Source organism: Struthio camelus, chromosome 3 (assembly GCF_040807025.1).
Source record: "Struthio camelus isolate bStrCam1 chromosome 3, bStrCam1.hap1, whole genome shotgun sequence".
NCBI lineage: Eukaryota > Metazoa > Chordata > Aves > Struthioniformes > Struthionidae > Struthio > Struthio camelus.
In genome coordinates, this window is record NC_090944.1 from 147,777,138 (window position 1) to 147,798,541 (window position 21,404).

The 21,404-nt window shown below is 57.4% G+C and overlaps 1 protein-coding gene across 2 annotated transcripts; it reads right to left on the reverse strand.

Annotated features, from left to right (window-relative positions):
• Positions 1-740: 740 nt before the first annotated feature.
• On the reverse strand, positions 741-20,290 carry PEX6 (peroxisomal biogenesis factor 6). 2 transcript variants are annotated; one of them, XM_068940845.1, is made up of 17 exons: positions 19,445-20,290; positions 18,050-18,213; positions 17,244-17,327; positions 15,772-15,874; positions 15,440-15,576; positions 15,244-15,355; positions 9,896-10,104; positions 9,120-9,312; positions 8,601-8,677; positions 8,359-8,491; positions 5,779-5,984; positions 5,626-5,687; positions 5,056-5,164; positions 3,704-3,820; positions 3,021-3,098; positions 1,706-1,845; positions 741-1,391 (listed from the first exon to the last, which is right to left on the reverse strand). In XM_068940845.1, the coding sequence occupies exons 1-17, from the start codon at positions 20,288-20,290 to the stop codon at positions 1,255-1,257; spliced, it is 2,907 nt and encodes a 968-aa protein (XP_068796946.1). In that variant the 3' UTR covers positions 741-1,254. The 2 variants fall into 2 exon arrangements, with proteins under 2 accessions (XP_068796946.1, XP_068796944.1); XM_068940843.1 differs by having other exon boundaries at positions 9,120-9,315.
• Between the last annotated feature and the right edge of the window lie 1,114 nt (positions 20,291-21,404).

Sequence of the window (21,404 nt, forward strand, 5' to 3'; positions counted from 1 at the left end):
GCTGCACCCGGGGAGCTGCAGCTGCCTCCGCCGCGGAGCGCCGGGAGGATTTGGTCCCTACCGCCCACGCAGCAGGGGCAAAGCTGGCCGTGCAGCAAAAGGGGAGGGGGCCGGGGCAGGCGCCGGCCCTCGGCTTCGCCCCAGGCGGCCCCCAAGCTGCGCCAGCAGCTGCAGCCACGGGGCAGCGGGGCGCTGGGGGCTCAGCCGCCGCTTGGATGGCGGTTTGGCTTCCTCAGCCAAAGCCCAGGGGCAGCGCACGTGCGGGAGCGTCAGGAGGCGCCTGCTGGGTGCACGGGATGGAGGGGGAGGGCAGCACCCCCCCCCAGGCTTTCACTACTCCCACTATGCCACGCTTTTTTCCTAATGGGGAATGAGCTTTTTCTCTTGCTGCCACTTGTCCCCGTTGCCTCTTGTCCTGTCACTGCGCACCTCCAAGAGGACTCGGACTCTCTCTTCTCTGCACCCTCCCGTGGAGCAGCTGTGGGCAGCAGCAAGGTTCACCAGTGCTGTCTCTTCTCCCAGCTCTCAAACCCTGCTCCCTCCTCGTCCGCCGCGCGCTCCTGCCCCTCCATCCCAACCATGGTGGCAGCCACCTTCCCACGTCCCCCCAGGCCCTGCAGGCCACCAGGCTCTCTGCAAACCCAGCCTCTCCCAGGGTTGACAGGGCCCTTCCTGAGCCACCGATGCCTGCAGCGAGCAGAGGCCCAAGGCCGCACAGTGACCACCTATAGCCAAGAGCTGCAGTAGAAACCTGCATTTATTTACCACGTCCCCATCAAGCCCAGGCCAGCCACGACAGCATCACTCGCTGTCCCTCCCCGCTCTGGCCGGCACCCCCTCACTGGGGCTGACACCCCAACAAGGGAGAGCCTCCAGGCCCCCTCCTGCTGCCAAACCGGGTGCAGTTTGGGCCTCGCTCTCCAACAAAGGGCCTGGCACCCACAGAGACGTTCCCACGCTGCCCCCGACCACGAGACTGCCAGCTTGCCACCTGCTGGGAGGTCACCCTGGTATGCTCCTGGGCACCCGTGAGGTGCTCCCCTGGACGTGAGGGAGCGACACGGGACCCGCTGCCAGACTGAGCAGAACACCACCTGGGCAAAGCGTGGCCGCTTGCTCCTCCAGGCACAAAAGAAGAGGGTCTAGGCGTGACGGGAGAAAATCAGGAGGGCAACTGCTTCTGCCCCCCTTCTCTTGCGTCCTTTACCACATCATCCTCTTCACCACTCCCTCCACGCTCAGCTCTGCTGGGGGTTAGCAGGCAGCAAACTTCTGCTGGATGAGTCTGTACCTGAGCAGCTCCTGCTCAGAGACTGATGGCTGCAACCTCACAGCAGCCTGCAGGAAGTCCTCCATGGTCAGGACCAGAGCAGAGCTCTCTGTATCCAGCCCTGCATGAGAGAGGAGGAAAAGGCTAAGAGCAAAGAGCAGGGCCAGCCAGCATGTCCCAAGAGCCCTCCCTCCAGCCTGCTCTTATTTGCCAACGGGCTGGAAGTCATGCCTCTCTCTCCGTTCCCCTTGGCCAAGCTCCGGAGAGAAAGATGACCCCACGTGTGCAGATACTGCCTGCCAGTAACACACGGCCCAGCACTCACACACTGTCCCAAAGCCATCGAGGCGCTTCTTTCAAAGCCTAGCTCCTGCTGGCAGTGGTAACCCTGCGGGGCAGCCCCAGCACGTGGGATGGTAGGGGTCAGGCTCCCACCTTCCTCAATCCATTCCACCTTGCGCTTGACAGCACACATCATGGCATCCGAGCACAGCGCATAGATGTCTGCTCCTGTCAGCTGAGTGGGGCATTTTTCTAGGACGCTGGGGAGGCTCACAGCAGGATCCAATTTAAACCTGTCAAGAAAGAAAACCATTAGGTGTAAGAGCTACCAAAAAAAAAAAAGACTGGGAGAGACGCGGCAGCCAGAGTGACTGGACAGGAGGAATTGGAGGCCAGAGTCGTGCTCTTTGCTCGGCTGTGCTTTGCACGCTCCAAAAATCAAAGGCTTTCCTGAGTGGGTGGTGGTTTGTTCTGTTTTGTTTTTTAATATGGCCATTTCTGTTTGAGACATCCCTGCACCAAGGTGCTCTCTCCTGCTAAGCAGGATCAAAGGCAACTCTGAACTCTCACTCGGGGAAATTAAGTGCTCTACATACATGGAAACAGCCTGCAGCCTGGGCTGAATAAGCACATGTTTAATTACTGACAGTACGAACCACCCGGACACCAAACTATCCCATCAGAGCCGCACTGCAGACAGGGAGCCCCCCAGAGCCCAAAGAGCAGCGCTGTGCTGGAGGGCCCTGCTGCCAAGCCACACGGCCAGTCCATGCTTTCGCCTCTCCTACCAGCTTAGCCTTGAAGGGAGCAGCAATCCCAGCTATCCAGCATACGGAGTCCCTGCAGAGGCCGAGTCACTGCTGCTCACCCAGCTCTCTCGGGGGGCACCTCCATACCTGAACTGCACAGCTCGCTTCCTGCCCTTCTGGGGAGCTCAGAAGAGCTTGGGAAGCAGCCAGACACCCCCTGCTCACACCACCTGTTTTGTTAAGGAAGACACACAGAGCACAGGCTGCGCAACACCCCTCAGCACTGCCGTCAAGAAGAGGCGAGATGAATAGAGCTACCTGTGCCCTTGGTCCTGGAAACAGTAGGAAACGTGCTTGCGGAAACCTGAACGGGGGCTTCCTGCTGTGTCGGTGCCCTGCAGCCTCACCACGCTGCGAGGATCTGGCTGAGCTTCTTGAGTAAGAGACACAGGCACGGTGACTGGAGAACTCTACCAGCTCCTCCACCCTTCATCACCTGGACACTGGGCTGAGCTGCTCCCATCGTGCAGGGAGCCCCAGTCTGCTTCCGGAAAAACTACCCTGTCCTCCCCTTCCTGCTGGCTGCACGCCAGCAACTCGGGTGCTCTCCGGGGCCCAGACGTGAGGCCAAGCTGGAGCGCCCCACACGTGAGCCCCAGAGAGGCTGCTGCCCATCGCAAGGCTGTGGAAGGCAGCTGCAAGACGACACTGTCACTCACTTCCTGGTGATGGCACTCAGCACCTGCAGCTGCGACTCCCGGTCTTCATTTATGCCCACATAGACCAGCTTGTCAAATCTGTCAGCAGAGAGAAGAGACGGTCAAAAAAAGGCCAAGAGAAACCTCTCCCCACAATCCCCAACCCGGTGCACCAGAAACCAAAGGGTGGACCTGGGGCAGCTCCTCTTGCTGTCAAGTTCATGGGTGATACCAGACCGGGGGGAAGCAGTCAATACACTGCAGGGCAGGGACCTCAGCAGGGCAGGGACCTCAGCAGGCTGGGGAAAAATGGGCTCACAGGAACCTCACGAGGTCCAACAAAGGCAAATACCAAGTACTGCCCCAGGATGGACTAACTGCAGGCATCGGGACAGACCGGGAGGCACTTCTGCAGAAAAGGTCCCAGGGGACCCCTTTCTGCTGCCAATTCAGCGCCACGGCAGGAGCCCTTCTGCCCCGTTCTTTCGTTGGGGGAACAACCAGAGCGGTGAGGGGAAAGTAACCAGCAGCAGTGCGCTGTGCTGCTGCTACAACTGTAGGTAGCGGCCTCTCAGCTTCCTACATCTCCCACAGGTCAGGGCCAGCATCGTCTCTGTGGAGGGACCCCGGCTGGGACACAGCCCAGCTCCTCGCTGCCTGAGGAGCTCTAGCCCTGAAGTGAGGCAGAGCAGCACGCGACATACCTCCCCGGGCGGAGCAGCGACGGGTCCAGGAGGTCGGGCCTGTTGGTAGCTCCGATGACAAACACACCTCTGCTGGAATGAAGGCCGTCAAGCTCAGCCAAGAGCTGGGAGACAACTCTGCAAGGAATGAGACAAGACACTCACAGCTAGGCCTTGGCAAACTGCCCACTATCACACCCAGGTGCCAAACGGACGGCAGGAGGCGTGAGCAAGACCACTCACAGGTCCATGTCTCGGACCCCCCAGCTCTTATCTTTCTTCTCTGGAACTACCCTGATACAGCCACCCACATCTCTCCGGGTGGACACAGCGATCGAGTAGGCTCAGTGCAGAGTGAGCGCAAACCCCTAGTGCTAAGACAGTCCTAAAGGCCTCTCTTTGGCTCTGAACCCTTCCAGGATGGCTGCGCATGCTTATACTTGCTATCACAGACACCAGCAACACACACCAAACAGAGGCTGGCACACACAGCGGTGGCTCAGATTCCCCACCCAGACGTGCCGGCTAATGCTAACTCTCCTTGCCACGCGGCACTGCCCAGCAGGTTCAGCTGCAAGCCTGCCCTGTCAGGCAACGCTGGGCACGCGCCTTGGCAGGCCAGCAACGCTGCCAGCCAGTCTTCAGGGCAGCGACTGGCACACAGCGCAGATGCAGTTCTGCTGCTGCAGGACTCGAGCTGGTCCAGCCATGCAGCAGCTTCAGAGCATCACACAGACCTGCTGGGCTGGGGACGTCTCCGCTAGGTTCTGGGACCACTTTGAGCCTGCTGGCGTGCCCCTAAACAGCCCTTTCCAGACATGCTGGTTTGCGTGTGAAGATGGACACTGGGGGCACGTGGCACCGCTCCAGTACCCTACGTTCTGCTGAACTCCTCACGGATGGAGAGGAAGACTGGACACGGACCACCAGCTCAGCAGAAGACGCCTGAAGGAAAGCGCCTGGTTTCTGGGTGTCTCCAAGCTGCACATACTTTGCTCCCACCAGAGGCAGCTGAAAGGTTTCCCACCACAGGGAAACAGCAGTTAATGGGAGGAGAGCAAGGCAGGAGCGTGAAGGATGACCTTGGGGAGGCCAAAGGGAGCAGTTAGCAGCCACAGAAGCTATTGGAGGAGGCCCTGTCTTAACCAAATGTTTGCACAACAGGCTTGGGCAATCAGGGATCTGCTGCAATGCAAACAGCAGTACTGATGGCCTCAGAGAGGAGACAGGCTGTGCAGGCGAGCTGAAGGGAGCAGGGAGGGAAGAGGGACAGGAGGAGAGCTGTGATGGACTCTGCCTCGCTGGGCCATCCCCTGCGCCCCCAGCTCAGGTAGGTACCCCTGCTCTCCTGAGGATGCGCCGTGCTCGCTTACCTGTCCATGACACCCCCTGAATCTCCGCTCTGCCCACGGTTTGGGGCCAGGGAGTCCAATTCATCAAAGAAAATAATGCAGGGAGCGGCTGCCCTGGCCCTGGCAAACACTGGGAGGAGAGAGAACACACAGGAGGTGAGAAAGAGCTGGAGCAGCAGTTGAGAACACCAGGACCCGCTAAGCCACCGGCACAGAGGAGCTGTGAATGGAAACCAGCTGCGTCCCACTTCACCGACCATCACCGCTCCTGCCTGAAAGGCTCAGCCAAAGCAGGGACTCCCGCACGGGCAGCACCCAGCACAACGGGCCCCGAGGCTTGGGGCTGTGTCTCAGAGGGGCTGCTGTCCCATCAGCAATGCCAAGGACAAGAACAGCAGGAGCGGAGGGAGCAGGAGGGGTGGCTGCAGCAAGGCAGAGAACAGACTGGGTGTGGGAGACCGCTGGGTTGGTACCCTCGTCCGCAGCTATGAGTAGGAGTTTGGAAGAGGGCTTTAACTGCTACCTCCTTCCCTCCAGCACCACAGAAAAGCCTCAGCTCCCCACACGCAGGACCAGGCCGCTTCTGCTCACCGTTGCGCACGTTCTCCTCACTTTGCCCGACATACATGTTGATGAGCTCTGGCCCTTTCACGCTACAGGGCAGGGAGAGAAGGAGACGGTTAGAGCAGAACTCTTTGCTGCCAGGAGAAAGCCAGTCCCACCACACGATAGCCCACTTGTCACCTGAGGAACGTCATGGTGCACGTGGTTGCCACGGCTTTCGCCAGCAAGGTCTTCCCTGTCCCAGGAGGGCCAAAAAGCAGCAGGCCAGAGCGGCACAGACCCAGTGACAGCAGCTCTGGGTGCTCCAGGGGCAACTGGATAGTGTCCAGGATCTCCTTCTTCACCTCTTGGAGCCCGCCAACATCCTGCCAGGACACAGAGGGGATCTGCCGGAAGAGAAAGTCCCTCTCAGTACTTCTTCCCGAGCCCTGCGCAGGCCTGTCCAGCTCTTGCTCCAGCAGGGCATCAGCCCCTCTCTGTGCCCCTAGCGCTGTCAACTGCATGCGGCAAGCCAGCCCCGCACGGCACTGCCCAACTGTCCCTGCCATGAGGTCCGCCAGCATCCATATCCGCCCTCTCCCATGCTTCGCAATGGGGAAACGAACCGCCCACCTCCCACTGCGCTCACGGCCTGCTGCCTCCTCTCCGATTCTCTGCTGCACCTCACACTGACTGCCAGTGAAAACAAAAACAATAAAACAAACAAAACCAACACCCAGCCGGGAAAGCATCTGCCAGGGTTGCCTGCAGCCCTGTGGGGAGAGCGCCCTTCTGCAAACACAGCCCTGCAGGCACATGGGAGAAGGCAAAACAGGAAACCTGGGCCCAGCAGCTGTGAGCTACTCATGCTCAGGGTGTCTCGTCCTCCCAGGCGGTGAGCGCGCACAAGGGCATTCACACCACAGTGACAAAACCCGAGCTGCTAGGACCTCTGTCGAGTGAAGGAGGACGTGGAGGACAGATATCCAGAAGGACGCTCTATGGAAAATTATCTGCTTTTGAAAAGGGGAATATGAGAACAAAAGCCATGGATGCTTACAAGAAACCGACAGGGATGGGGCCAACTGCAAACGTGCAAGGGGACACGGTGAAGAAGGGAAAGAGCCACGCCACTTCCGTTATTTTCTGCTGAGTAGAACATCCTTGGAGGACGCTGGTGTTCTGCTCAAAGCTTTGGAAATAGCAGGAATACCAGAGTCTGCAGGATGCATCTCTCCAGAGAGCAAGAGCAGCTCTCCTGGGAGCGTGCACAGAAAGCAAAGGCAGAAAACACTTCCCCCCAGCTGTCGGCCGGGTGGGGAACAGGTGCCAGCATGACCAAGGAGTATAAAAATAGGCCACAGCAGAATTCCTTCCCCCTCAGCCAACTTGGTTCTCATTCCTTTGCTACTTGAGATGATGTTATGGTGCTGTTTCTCCAGCTGCCCAGCAAGTTCGCCAGGAAAATCAGGCCAGACAAGACAAGCATTTCCAGAAAGAAATCTTTTAAAGCAAAAGGTCATAAGCCCTCTTTCTCCTGAAAAAAGCTCTATAAACATCAGCAGGGGAGCTGGAAAAATGGCAGCAAAGTTGTTTTCAAAGGAGCGTATCAGAAGTCCAGGCTGTGCTGGAAATACTGCTAGCAACTGGAGGCTTGAAATTATTTCTTTCTAGGACACTCAAGCTGACATCCCTTTAACCACAAACAAATGCGTGACTAACAAGAAAACGCAAGTGGGGATTTGAGAGTTATGTACACGAGAGTATCCAGGAACCTGCTAATGGACTTTCTGAACTGCAGCCAATTACTAAGAAAGCGATAAGTGACTGTAAAATACAAACAAAATTAGCTCCCATTCACCCAGCTCAGTGCAGAGCACGCTCTGTGGTGGTTTTTACTATAGCGAACTTAGTAAACACGCCTCAAAGCACAGCTTATCTCAGTCTTTAATAAGCTAATGCACCAATTAACAGTCCCGGAGAAGCCCCTGGACGATGACACCAGGAAGGTGACACCTTCCCAGGGCAGGACCACAAATGGGTTTTTTGGGAAGACGCCAGGGGAATTGCTCGGGGGCATCCTGGGCCGAGCTCAGCCGACTGGACTTGACGGTGCGGAGAAGAGGTTCTGATCATCTCGCTTGGTCCTGAACCCGTGTTACCCAGCAGAAACTGTTACCCAAAACACTGTTTCGTTGGCCCAGAGCTGCCAGAGGCGGATCACGCCCCTCCTGAGACGCCAGCTACACTGGTTTTCTCTCACACCCTTTTCCCGTTCCCCTGAGGAATCCCCAGCTCTTCAAACTGCCCAGCTGTCAGATGAGCCTGCCCCAGCTCCAGCAGCGGCCAAGGCCACGGATCAGATTTAAGGCTTCTCACATACGTGGGGAAACTCCTTCACCAGCTTGTCCCCCCGTCTCTCTGTTCCTATATTGCGGCTGGCTGGAGAGACCTCCACAGGGCAGCCAGACCAGCGGTTGCCTCTGCCCCTTGAGAAGCACCATACAGCCCGGCACTCCCACCACACTAGCTAATCAAACAGCCTACCGTGAGGGCAGCGAGGGCTTCCCTGCCCAAATTCAAGGCCAACAACGCAAAAAAGCACTAGTGGGGGAAGACCACAGAGGGATTAATTTCCAAGGCTGGGGAGCATGTGAGAGGACATAGCAGGAGGCAACATGTTAGAGCACAGCTCAGGTCTGGCGAGGCCTGTGAAGAGGCAAGATCAGGAGTCACACAGCTCTAGAGACTCAAATTCCCCCCTCCGGCCCCGCAGCCTACCTTTGGGGCTCCTGCTGCCTGCGAATGGGCATCATGCAGCTGGTCCAGCGCAACACTGAAATCCTCCTCCAGCACGGGGAACCCAGCAGTGCAAAAATCTCTCTCCACTTCCTCACTCAGTCCACCTGGAAAACTGGCAAGAAAATAAAGAAGCGAGAGACTGAGGCACTGCCCACCCTCCTAGTGTTATCAGACTTGCTGCAGCCGAGCCCCTTCCCCCGCCACCCTACTCCTTACACTACCTCAGAGCTCGGATGCGGGTACAAGCGGCACGGCTGCTGCGGGACAGCAAGGCACAGAAGTCTCCCAGCACAAATCCCTGTGAACGAGGGAACAAACAGCGTCAGTTCAGCCCCTGACCACTGCTCCAGCTAAGCCATACAAGCCGTACGCGGAGAGACCTCTTGCAGAGTCGTTTTTGATCTTCTAGGCCCTCGTTCAAGTCTTCAGCTTTATTTATTTACGTATTTATTTTTAACGCTGGCTCTGTCTGCAGGGTGATGAGTATCCTTCTAGCAGAGGTGAGCATCCACCAACACCTCTGCAAAAGATGTCCAGTCCTTCGGCACTGGAAACGTGCAGCTAAAGCTGATGCACAGCACCCCTGATGTCTGAGGATCAGAGTTAACCACTGAAGAAGCTGACCGGGCTGTGGGAGTTGCCCCCTTTCTCCATGGCCTGGCAGAGGAGGTTGGCAAACACTCCTGGCCTGCTACACCACGGAGCTACCTGTCTGCACCTGCCCCCGTGGTTTCACTCACCGCAGTCCTGCGGGCCAGCTTGGCTAGGCTCACTTCTTTGCCCAGAGGAAGGCTGGCGGTCAGCGCGCTCAGCATCAACCTCCTCTGCTCTTCTGAAGGGGCTTCAATTTTCACCTCGTGAAGGAAAGCGGTCTGCACATCTGTGGGAACCTCCTGGGGCTTGCATGTTGTGCCAATCACCAAGACAGGGTGGCTGCTGAGAAAGGGAGGAGAGCACGTGGCCACAGCTCTATAGAAACCTCCCTCTCCCCACTGCCACCTCCCTCACTACCTCGCTCTCTAAAGGGTGGCCTCTCCTCTGAGGACCATGCACACACTAGCTAAGCTCTCTCATACAGCCACTCCTCTCCAGCTTACCCCTGAACTGCTTTGCAAGCTCTGTCCCCTCAAGCGACATCTCATTTCCTCACCTGAGGTCTCCTTCTCTGGTACTTGCCGTCAGCCTCAGGACTCTCCTGGGGTCTAGCCTCACAATCCCAGCAGAACGGCCTTGCATATCCTACAGCCCTTGGCATGCCCCACTACCAACGTGTCAGGTTTGCTCATCTGAGCAAAGTCACAAACCAGCCCAGCTTTAGAGGATAAAACCTCTCGGTTCCTGCAGCCCCTATGCTCCAAGAGCGAGGGCCCTCTGAAATAAGCAAAGCAAGCGTGGAAGAGACTCCGCTGGTTTAAAAATAAAACTGGACATGCCAGCAATGCCAGCCTTGATGTGACAGTAGGAACAGCAGAAGCAATCACCTCAGGTGCCCACAGCAAACGTGCGGGGTCCATACCTCAGTGCGGGGTCTCTGTCCAGCAGCAGCTGCCTCAGAGTAGCAATGACCCTGGAGTCCTCTCCTAGCCCGTCCCGGTCTCTACCAAGCACCTCTATGTCCTTCAGCAGAAGCACACACGGATGGTACTGCTGGGCCCGGGAGAAGGCCATCTGTATTTTCTCCTCTGTGGCTCCACTGGTGTCACCGCACAAACTAACGCAATCAACCTGCAAGAAAGGCCACACGCATAATCTGCAGGGGTGGCAAAGCGGACATCCGTGGGACCGAGGGCAGCGCTCGCTTCCGCAGAGTTTTCCATCGGCAAAGCACATCTGGAAGGGGAGCTAAGGTGGACTTTCCCCAGAGGCACTTTGGTAAAGTCAGAATCAGTTGACCAGACACAAAGTAGACATAAAAGGATTCAAGATTACCTGGCACAGAAAAATGGCTACTTCCCTACGAGGAGTGAGGGTGGGTCTTGTCTCAAAGGCGTGAGACCAAAGGACCGGGGTAGCCGATAAAGCGGATGCGATCGCTCAAGCAGCATCAGCCAGGAGGAACGGGAGAGCCGTGCAACAGGCCAGGACAACGAGAACAAGATGCCTTGAAGGAACAGCGCAAAGAGCAGAGGGGAAGGCTCAGGAAGCTGTTCAGTCCAGCGCCATACAGGGTCAGAGTGCAAGGGGAAGGTGTTTGGGGGGCGGGAGTTAAAGGTGGCTGGAGGCCTAGACGCTGTTTACAAGGCAAACACTGGATGGAGCCATCCAGAAGGGAGAGGCAGCAGCCGGAACAGTGCTGGAAACGCGTAGTGCTGCCTCCTGGTGCCCAGAGGTCGCACAGGGAGAGCCGAGCCGTCCCTGGGAACACCTACAGCCCCATCCCAAGGGCAGTGAGCGCCAAACGCTTCTCTGGGATTCCCTGTGGCCTCATCCCCAGAAAAGGTAGCTAGGAGCGAGGGAAGCCGGACGTGCTCACCGGCCATACAGTTTGCTCATGCCAAGCACACGGGGAGAACCTCACAGCCTCAAGAGCAAATCTAAAGGGAAAGGAGTGGGTCACGGAGGAAATCCCGCGCGCTGTAAGAAAGATGGGAGTTTGGACTGTGGCAGGGAGAGCAGAACGGCAGCAGTGTCCGCATGCAAGCGTAGAAGGGCAGAGACAAAGGACAAAAAACTGCTGATCACCAAGCGGTAGAGATTATGGCGTGGAGGAATTACTGTGTCCTGGTAGGACGGCAAGCAGAACAGGCCGCATGTTCGCTGGGCTCTCTATAACACAGAGGAAAGGAAGAGACGGCGGAGTGGTAACGTAAGCACTGCAGCAAGCGACAAAAGGAGGGGAGGGTGGAAGAACTGGGAGGGAACAAGATGGGAGGCACATACCTCTGGCTCCAACAGCGAAAGCGTTAGCCTTTAAAAGCTACAGGACACAAGGCCAAAACTACAGCTACAGCCAGCCACGTGCTTTGCACCTCATGCGAGAGCCCAAGGCCACCCGCCAGGTCTCGGCAGAGCCACAGCACTCCCAAACACATCCTACACACAGAACGGTTGAGGCTGGAAGGCACCTCTGGAGATCATCTAGTCCAACCTCCCTGCTCCAGCAGGGTCCTCCAGAGCATATTTCCCAGGATCACACCCAGACGGGTTTTGAATATCTCCAGCCAAGGAGACTCCACTACACACGCGTCTGAAGGTGCGGTGAAATCTCGGCCACCCGGCAGCAGCTTGTACCAGATCCCAAGCAATACAGCACGTCTGTGGGACACGAAGAGCTCGGCAGCACTAAGGAGCAGGCCCAGAAGACGAGCTGCGCAGCGGCAATGAAGACAGGGTTAGGTGGAGATCTGTGCCCACTCCCTTCAGGCAGGCCGCAGGAGGTCTGTGCTACGATGACATTTCGGACAGGAACTGCAACAGGTGCATGTGAATTTGGGCTGCTGCTCTCTTTTTGTCTCCTTCTACCACATGAAGGCAGGCTGAAAAGAAACAGCTGGGGTTCCTGCACTTGCTTTTGCCTCATCAAGGTCAGAAGAGGAAATCCACTGGCTGTTCTGCAGAGTTGCCAGCAGGTCTTGGAATACGGCTCCTACACCTTGAGGAACAGAAGGTTTAACTGTGGCTCTCTAACAAGAGAGTCCCTATCTCAGACTCCCTACCGAACATACTGCTAGGAGCAAGAGAGAGTGCCTGGCCATGGCCAACGCTGTATCTACCTTCTCCACTGAGCCAGGGCTTTCCTCTTTTCAACCCCTCTTTTCTATCAGAGTAATGACACACTTAACAAGACAACTTCTAAACGATAAAGAAGAAACCTCGAACCCTCAAAACACTTGGCTTGTTTTCTACGCGTCTAACCTGAAAAAGCACAGGAAAAAAGGAACAAGCCTGTATTTTCCTTCCACAAAAAGGAACATTCAAGCTCTCTTTCATTACAGGTTCCTTCTTCTAAGCCCTTTTAGAGTTTGGGAAGCTCTCCTAGAAAAAAACACCCTGTGACTTCCAAACCCGCCATGTTCACAAATGTACATCTACAGATTCAAGGACACCAAAGAATGAGACATCGCAGGACACGTTCAGACTCTCAGAGCGAGGAAAAGGAGCGCACAGAAGGAAAACAGCATTTTTAACAACTTGATAAAAGGCACCCTTGGCGCCCAGAATTTCCAGGGTTGGACAGAGACATGGACTAGACCTCATTTTGGCCGTGAAATCACAAGGCAAATTCCTAGCTGCAAAAACATAAGAACGGACTTTGGGTCTAAACCAGAACAGCCATTTAGCTCACCACCCTGTCTCCAAGACTGGCCACAAGTGGATGCCCAAGGAGGAGCACAGTCAGGATAAACATAAATAACCCTCTCCCCACAGTACTCTTCCAGGTACCTATCATTCTCCTCTAAGGGAATTTCCACAGTCAGAGGTGGTTTCGCTGTTTAGTAGATTTTTCCTCTAAATACATATATCTGCACAAAGAGCCACCTCCTTTAGCTTGCCTTCAACCTGGCTCCTGCTAGCTTCACCTGTGTCCCAGGCCTTGTGCTAGTGCAGACAGGGAAAGTCAAACGCTCTCCACTCTCTAATGGCCACTCGGGATTTTGTAAACCTCTGTCAAATTCTCCCTAAATTGTTTCTTTTTCAAGCTTAAGAGTTTATTCAGCTGTTCACCACAGAGAAACTGTTCCAGACCCCTCATCTTCCTCAGTGTCCTCCTCTGATTTTTTTCTAGTTTGGCTTTACGGTTCTGAGATGGGGAGACCAGAAAGGTGCCCAGGATTCAAGCTGTGGCAAAGCATGGATCTGCACTGCAGTAGAATCTCCTCTCTGGTTTGTTTGCTACTATAGGATTCGATTTCTGACATATATGAAGAACTAAGCTGATGTTTTCATGCAGCCATTGACATAAAACTGAATTCTTGATCCTCACTGCTGACAATCAGCTCAAAATCTATCATTTTCTATGTAAAAAAAAAAAATGTTTTTCCTCAACCTACAGTGAACTTTATCTGCTATTTTATTGTCCAATCACTCAGTCTCATAAGGATCTCCTCCAGTTCAAGGACAGTCTGTCCCTGCTCTTCCTACCCCTAATAACTTTGTATTATCAGCAAACCATCATGTCACTGCTCATCCCTTTTCCCAGGTTGTTTCTGAGTATGCTCACCAGCACAGGCCCCGGAATAGACACCTACAGAGCTCTGCTGCTGGTCGTCTTTTGTGGGGATTGACCGATTATCCTTGCCCTGGCCGCAGCTTTCTGCCAACACTATATCCGTTCCAGGCCCTTCACTCACATCCCATAGCCGCTCAGCTTCCTAAAGAGCCTTTTTGAAATCCAGGTAGATGGTATCAGTCAAGTTACCTTCAACACATGCTTCGCAACATCTTCAAAGAACTCGGAAGGGTTTACAGGACAGGACTTCCCTTTACAGAAACTACATGGACTCTTCCTGAGCAGCTCACAGTTATCTGTGTGTTTACTAACTCCATCCCTCTCTAACCTCTTACAGACTGCCAGCTGACAGGCCTGCAGTTCCCCAAATTGCCTTGAACCCTTTTTCTAAAAAACAGCATCCCATTTGGCACCTTCCCATCCTTGGGTACCAAGGAGTTTTAAATTAAAGGCAAAATTCTTCTACGGGTAGTTCAGCTACTGCATCCCCGAGTTCTCAGAAAACTCCTGAGCAAATACTGCCTAATCCTGGCAGTTTATCCCGTTCACTTTGCTCCATAGCTAGGCTTCTTTGACCTGCCCAGGTTTGTTTTCACCTTTAACCCGCCGAGTCTACGATCTTTTCTATTTTCTCTGGACACAACTTTGGCATTTTGAGAGATACCTCCTTCTTTTCAGTGACTTCTCCTTCCCCACAGCTCATCTGTTCCAACAGGATCTGTTCCATCAGCCCCAACAGGATCTATGCAGTGGCCCTGTGTTATGGTGCAGGGTCCTCCATTCACCTCCCCAGCAGCTGTAAAGACTTCCTTCTCGTGGCTGTCTCTTTCTTTTTAAACGAATCTCATTCTGATGATGTTCCCCTTTCCAAAGCCAAGCACAGCTATGGCAGATGTTTAGTCTTTGTTGCTCTGGTGGCGATGCTGAGCGTAAGCACAGTTACAGGGCTGCTCTTCTGCAGCAACATTTTGAACCAGATCTGACGTACATGTTACCAAGCCAAGGGTTGCATTTCTACCCAGCTGGAGAGGATCTCAGCATCATCTCTGCTTCACTTGCCAACATGGCATTTGCTCAGACCACACACAAGGACAACTGAACACACCCAATGTCACAGCATTTCCCACCCTAACTGCCTCTCTGATTTCTCTCAACATGTTTTACTGCCATGCTCTGGGGTGTAGCGCACTGACTCAATATCTTACCAAACGATATGAAGTTACTCCCCTGAAACGCAACTGCATATAGCAGCATCTGCAGAGTACATCAGACTGACAGCAATAATAGCAAGAGTTACTAGAGAAAGATAAAAATGCAACCTCTGGACCAAGAAATCTCTAAATTGTTGATTCCTGAGCACCGGAGGGAACAGGCCGGAGGAAGCCTCACTCCATGCTCCCTGTTCTTATCATCTCTTCCTAAGCATCTGTCACTGGCCAGCCCCAGCACAGGGCAGTGGGCTAGATGGACCTTTGGGCTGATCCGAACAGTTGCCCTCAGGTTATATCCACCAGAAGTCACAATCTGTGCCAGAGCGAGCTGCAAAGCTCAGCACACTTGGACTCCTTTTATTTGCATGCATGCATGGGAATGACTTCTGAGGAGGCTCATGTCATGGGTGCAGGGTGTTTGAATTTGCTTCCCATAGCTGTATGCGGTAAATCCACCAGTCACTTGACCCTAGGAGGAGTTACCTTGAAGAGGTGAAGGTTAAGGCAGCTACACACAACTCTGACAGCCATCAGCTTCCCACTGCCGCTTGGCCCCGAGAGGAGAACGCTGCCTGCCCCATTCAGCGCGGTTGCCCTGCAACACAGAGGCAGGTCTCTCAGCAACTGTGGAGCAGGGGCCCAGCTCTCCTGAGGCCGGCTAGAAGGAATTTAAACTCACCAACTGTTCAGGTGAGGCTGAAGGGCACCACACAGCTGCTTCACAACATCGGAAAGTCCAGCAGGAGACAAACTGCTCCAGAACTCATGGCTGCCATAGGCTGGGGAAGATGGGACAGCACTGTTGGTTGAACCCACCTGTGAGGAAGGAACGTAACATGCTGCAGAACATCAGTGGAGAAAAGACAGCTGCCAAGTGACAAAGGGTGTCCCAAAACACCCCTTTGGAACTGCAGGAGACATAAGCCTCCTCAGGCACCTTTGCCATCACTACGGCACCACTTCAGCCTCACATCTCCTGTACGCCCGCCCTGCTCTCCACTGACGTCTTACCAGATACAGAGAGGTGTTCTGGGTGTCCACCAGGCAACCCTCAGACTGCTCGCCTTCCACCACGCCTAAAATCTTCCTCACTTTGAGGTAAAGCTCTGGCCATCTAAAGGAAGAGCAAGCAGTCTAAATTATTGACTCAAGACCTGGACAGCAGGAATACTCCTTTCACCACCAGAAGCCAGCTGAAAGGCACAGGTAAGCACAGACGCTCTTGCTCTCTGTCAAAACCCGCCATGGATCCTTCACGGATCCCATAGTGCTGGCTAGGGAGACCAACTTGACTGTCAACAGTTACAGCTTCTGCTGGTGGCTTTAGCTCACAAGTACTGCTGTCCCAATCTTCCCATTCTGCCTGCTTTGCCTAAGAGCTCACACACCCCCTCTTCTGCCATCGGTTCCTTCACTGCGACTGCGCAGAGTTTGGCCTGCAGCACATAAAACCTCGTACTGCAAAGTCCTCCGAGCTGCAGAACAGAACTCACCCACATATCACGATAGCCTTACTAGCATCCAGCCCTGGATACCTGGCTGGGAAAATGCTTCTTCCTCCACCAATATCCCACAGGACAGATTGTTAAAGGACCTGCAGAGGTGCCCTCCGTTCCCCGAGCATCCTACTTGCACACCAAAACCATTCGAAGCTCTCTAGGCCCCATTAGCTCTGCTATCTTCTTTGGCCTGCCATATGGCAGATATATAAGCGCACAGATGGAAGACTTGTGCCTCCTGTGATCCTGCCTCCTTCAGAAAAACAGCCTAGAGAATACTTGTTACGGTAGCATTCTGAAATCCTTAAATTTTTAAAATAAGCAGTGGAGCTGAACAGTGTTAAAACACATAGCTGCTATATCCTGCACGAACAATTTAAGGCAGATATTCACATCGCACTCTTCAGTTACCTGTGGCAGTTCCCTCAGTGACAAAATTGAAGCATTTATACTATCACCAGCAAAGCCCTGCTGCGAGCACCCTACTCTGATACAAAAGTAATTTTCCTCATTTAGTGCAGAACTGCTTCAAAGCCATACGAGCTAAACCAGGGAAGGCAGAACTGGTGGCTGAACTGAAAGTTATTCTAACGCAAAGGGTTTATACGCACACTTTAGTGTTGGTCCCACATAAACAACCCAACTTCCACCTCGGTTTATGTGGCACTAGCTGTCCTCAGGCCGTCCTTTTCACTCTTCGTTCTTTTTTCCCCATCAGCGCCTGTCTCTCTCTCTCTCTCTCTCTCTCTCTCTTTTCCTTTCTTCCCTCTGTGACTATTTGAGCTGAGCTAAGGTATAGCTGCAACCTTCCATAATCCAATAAAAACTTTTCCCACCAAAATAAAAGAAGAGGCAGACTAACTCTGACCTCCAGGGACAGACGAGAAGGGAACCCACTGCCCTGTTACAAGTAGGTCAATCATGGAAAAGCACCTTTTCTCTTTTAATATCCATGTAGCAGAGCCAAGGTTTATTGCCACCCACCTAAGGAATTTGTCTGAATTTGCTTCTAGAAACTCAGCGCATCCGAATGTCGGAACACATACGATGTCTCCCTCCTGGACAAGCCTAAAAAAAAAAAAAAGAGAGAGAGAGAGAGAGTTTCACCAATGAGAAACAGTAAATCCTTCTACCCACCACACCACACAGGTTTTCACAAAGAAGAGCGTAGCTATTCACAGTGTTTTGTTCCTTTTCCTGTATTCCAACATTATAAATAGCTACACAAACATCTAGCACGTCCCAGATGAGAGTAGGTGCATAAGGACTACGAAGGGGAACGTTATTACCTTCTGGGAAGAATCTGCCAGTGATATAGAAGATCAATGCTATTAAAGAGCATCGCCTCTCTATGCCTAGAACAGCCGAGTGCAATTCTGAAGCAGCTCGGGGGCAAGTCGTAAGAGAAGACCTCCTCTGCGCAGCCAGCTTGCCAATCATTCAACTGCACGCAAAGTTGAATGCCAGGATACGAACACACCCCAGGATGGAGGTCTGTGGGCAGTATTTGGGAGCCCTCAATGCCGGAGGGTAAGTCACAGGGAGGGAGGCTCGAGGATGACTCGTGAAGGACAGGACAAGAGATGCTGCAGGCAAGTCAAGCTCATGCGAGCTCAGGAGGAGAAGATGGTGCAGGTGGATATTGTGAAACTGTTCACCACGCGCATTAAGTTGTTGGTTACATATATGCTCAATGTCCACTGGATCCAGATGCCACAAATATACCACGAGAGCGCATCTCGGTTGGACTCAACCAATAACACGAACGGGAACGCACGCGCACGCCTTACTGGGGTGTTTCGAAGTGCTTGTAGAGAATACGGTCATAGACTCCTCTGGCGCTGTAGGCTGGCGAGCAGACGATCTCCACGTGCAGCTCCTTGGCAAAGGGCGGCACAGCCAGCAAGGAGTGGCTCCCCTTCCCTTCCGCGACGCCGGCCTCTGCTTCGTACCTCTGCGGAGCAGACCACACCGAAGCGGGAGACGTCAGGGGCGGCTTTCCACCACGAGGCCCCGCACCGTCTCCTCCCTCCATCACGAGCCCCCAACAGCACATCCCCAGGGCCTAGTGGCTGCGACGGGGCACGGGACATGCCGTGGGGCCACCGGCAGCCCCCTTCTCCTGGAGCAGCCGCAGGGAGGCCCAGGGGTCCCCACCACCCGCAATGGGGCACGGGCAGCACCGTGGGGCAGCCCCCTCCCCCAGAGCCGCCGCAGGGAGGCCCAGGGGTCCCCACCACCCGCAATGGGGCACGGGCAGCACCGTGGGGCAGCCCCCCTCCCCCAGAGCCGCCGCAGGGAGGCCCAGGGGTCCCCACCACCCGCAATGGGGCACGGGCAGCACCGTGGGGCAGCCCCCCTCCCCCAGAGCCGCCGCAGGGAGGCCCAGGGGTCCCCACCACCCACAATGGGGCACGGGCAGCACCGTGGGGCAGCCCCTCTCCCCCAGAGCCGCCGCAGGGAGGCCCAGGGGTCCCCACCACCCACAATGGGGCACGGGCAGCACCGTGGGGCAGCCCCCTCCCCCAGAGCCGCCGCAGGGAGGCCCAGGGGTCCCCACCACCCGCAATGGGGCACGGGCAGCACCGTGGGGCAGCCCCCTCCCCCAGAGCCGCCGCAGGGAGGCCCAGGGGTCCCCACCACCCGCAATGGGGCACGGGCAGCACTGTGGGGCAGCCCCCTCCCCCAGAGCCGCCGCAGGGAGGCCCAGGGGTCCCCACCACCCGCAATGGGGCACGGGCAGCACCGTGGGGCAGCCCCCCTCCCCCAGAGCCGCCGCAGGGAGGCCCAGGGGTCCCCACCACCCGCAATGGGGCACATGGAGCACCGTGGGGCAGCCCCCTCCCCCAGAGCCGCCGCAGGGAGGCCCAGGGGTCCCCACCACCCGCAATGGGGCACGGGCAGCACCGTGGGGCAGCCCCCCTCCCCCAGAGCCGCCGCAGGGAGGCCCAGGGGTCCCCACCACCCGCAATGGGGCACGGGCAGCACCGTGGGGCAGCCCCCCTCCCCCAGAGCCGCCGCAGGGAGGCCCAGGGGTCCCCACCACCCGCAATGGGGCACGGGCAGCACCGTGGGGCAGCCCCTCTCCCCCAGAGCCGCCGCAGGGAGGCCCAGGGGTCCCCACCAGCCGCAATGGGGCCGCGGGGCGGCCGGCAGCCCCCTTCGCGCCCGGCCGCGGGGCTCACCCGGAGGCAGAGGAGGGTGGCGGCGGCGGCGGGGTCGCAGCCCAGGTTGAAGGCCAGGGCGGGGGTCAGCAGGGCGCCGTCGAGGGGGGCAGCGGCGGCGGGGTAGCCCCAGGGCGGGGGGCAGAGGCGCAGGGCCGCCAGGTGCTGCCGGCCGGCCCCGACCCCGGCCCGCACCCGCACCCACTCGCCCTGGAAGAGCCCCAGCGCCAGCAGCCCCCGCCGGCTCACCCGCACCTCGGCCCCCCCCCCGCCGCCGCGGGCCGCCCGCAGCCGCAGCGCCCCCCCCGCCCCCCCCGCGAACCGCGACACCAGCGGCGGGGGGGGCGGCGCCGCGGGGCAGCGCCAGGGGGCGCCGTCACCGCCGGGCGGGGGGGGGGCGCGGGCCAGGCGGGTGCCGCCGCCCAGCAGCCCCTGCAGCGCCGGCCGCGCCTCCAGCACCGGCGGCCCGGCCGCCCCCGCCCCCGCCGCCCGGCCGCCCCCGCCGCCCAGCAGCACCCAGGCCAGCGGCGGCGGGCGGCGCACCGGCCACACGGCCACCCGCCGCCCGGCCGCCAGCCCCAGCCGCCGCCGCAGCGCCGCCCGCAGCCACAGCGCCGCCCCGCCGCCGCCGCCGCCGCCGCCGCCGCCGCCGCCGCCGCCGCCGACCTCCTCCAGCAGCGCGGCGCCCAGCAGCACGGCCTGCGCCCCGCCGCGCCCCGCCGGCCGCACGGCCAGCACCACCCCGCCGCCCTCGCCCTCGCCGCGCAGCGCCGCGCACAGCGGCCCCGGCGCCACCAGCAGCGCCGCCACCGGCGCCGCCTCGGCCGGCGGCAGCGCGTCCAGCGGCCGCACCACCGCCACCGCCATGCCGCCGCCGGCCGCCGCAGCGCGCACTGCGCAGGCGCGGCCCCGCCCGACCATCGAGCGCCGGCGCGGAGCGGCCCCGCCCCGGCGCGGAGCCATAGAGAGGGAGCGCTCCCCGCCACAAACCGGCCGGCCCTCGGCCCGCCGCGCCGCCCCGGCCTCGCCCGGCCTCGCCCGGCCTCGCCCGGCCTCGCCCGGCGCTCGCGGAGGAGCCGGAGCCGGAGCCGGAGCCGGAGCCGGAGCCGGAGCCGGAGGAAGAGCCTGCTGCCAGCGCCTGCTGCCGGCGCCGAACCGGCCCTCCGCGAGGAGCGGCCTGCGGGAAGCCGAACCCCGTCGGATCCTCCCTCGCCCTGCAGCCGGGCGGGATCTGATGGACGGGGATCCCGGGATCTGTTGGGATACGGGCCAGGAGCTGATGGACGGGGATCCCGGGATCTGTTGGGATCCGGGCCGGGATCTGATGGACGGGGATCCCGGGATCTGTTGGGATCCGGGCCGGGATCTGATGGACGGGGATCCTGGGATCTGTTGAGTGTGGATCCCGGGATCTGATGGGATCCGGGCCGGGAGCTGTTGAGTGGGGATCCCGGGATCTGATGGGATCCGGGCCAGGATCTAATGGACGGGGATCCCGGGATCTGATGGGATCCAGGCCGGGATTTGATGGATGGGGATCCCAGGATCTGTTGAGTGGGGATCCCGGGATCTGTTGGGATCCAGGCCGGGATCTGATGGACGGGGATCCCGGGATCTGTTGAGTGGGGATCCCAGGATCTGATGGGATCCGGGCCAGGATCTGGTGGACGGGGATCTCGGGATCTGTTGAGTGTAGATCCTGGGATCATGGGATCCTGGATGTGATCTGAGTGGGGATCCCAGGATCTGATGGGATCTTGGCTGGGATCTGATGGGTGGAATTCCAGGATCCTGGCTGGGATCTGTTGAGTGAGGATCCTGGGATCCTGGCTGGGATCTGATGGGTGGAGATCCTGGGATCCCACAATCGTGGCTGAGATCTGTTGAATGGGGATCCGAGGGCCCTGGGATCCTGGCTGGGATCTGATGGGTGGAGATCCTGGGATCCTGGGATTGTGGCCAGGATCTGTTGAGTGGGGAT

Excerpts from the sequence above, each read along its gene's own strand:
- PEX6 (XM_068940843.1), bottom strand. The coding sequence starts at position 20,290 with ATGGCGGTGGCGGTGGTGCGGCCGCTGGACGCGCTGCCGCCGGCCGAG. Across the intron at positions 18,214-19,444 it reads CCACCCTCCTCTGCCTCCGG|AGGTACGAAGCAGAGGCCGG; the intron begins GTGAGCCCCGCG and ends TCTGCTCCGCAG. Across the intron at positions 8,492-8,600 it reads ACCCGCATCCGAGCTCTGAG|TTTTCCAGGTGGACTGAGTG; the intron begins GTAGTGTAAGGA and ends TTTTCTTGCCAG.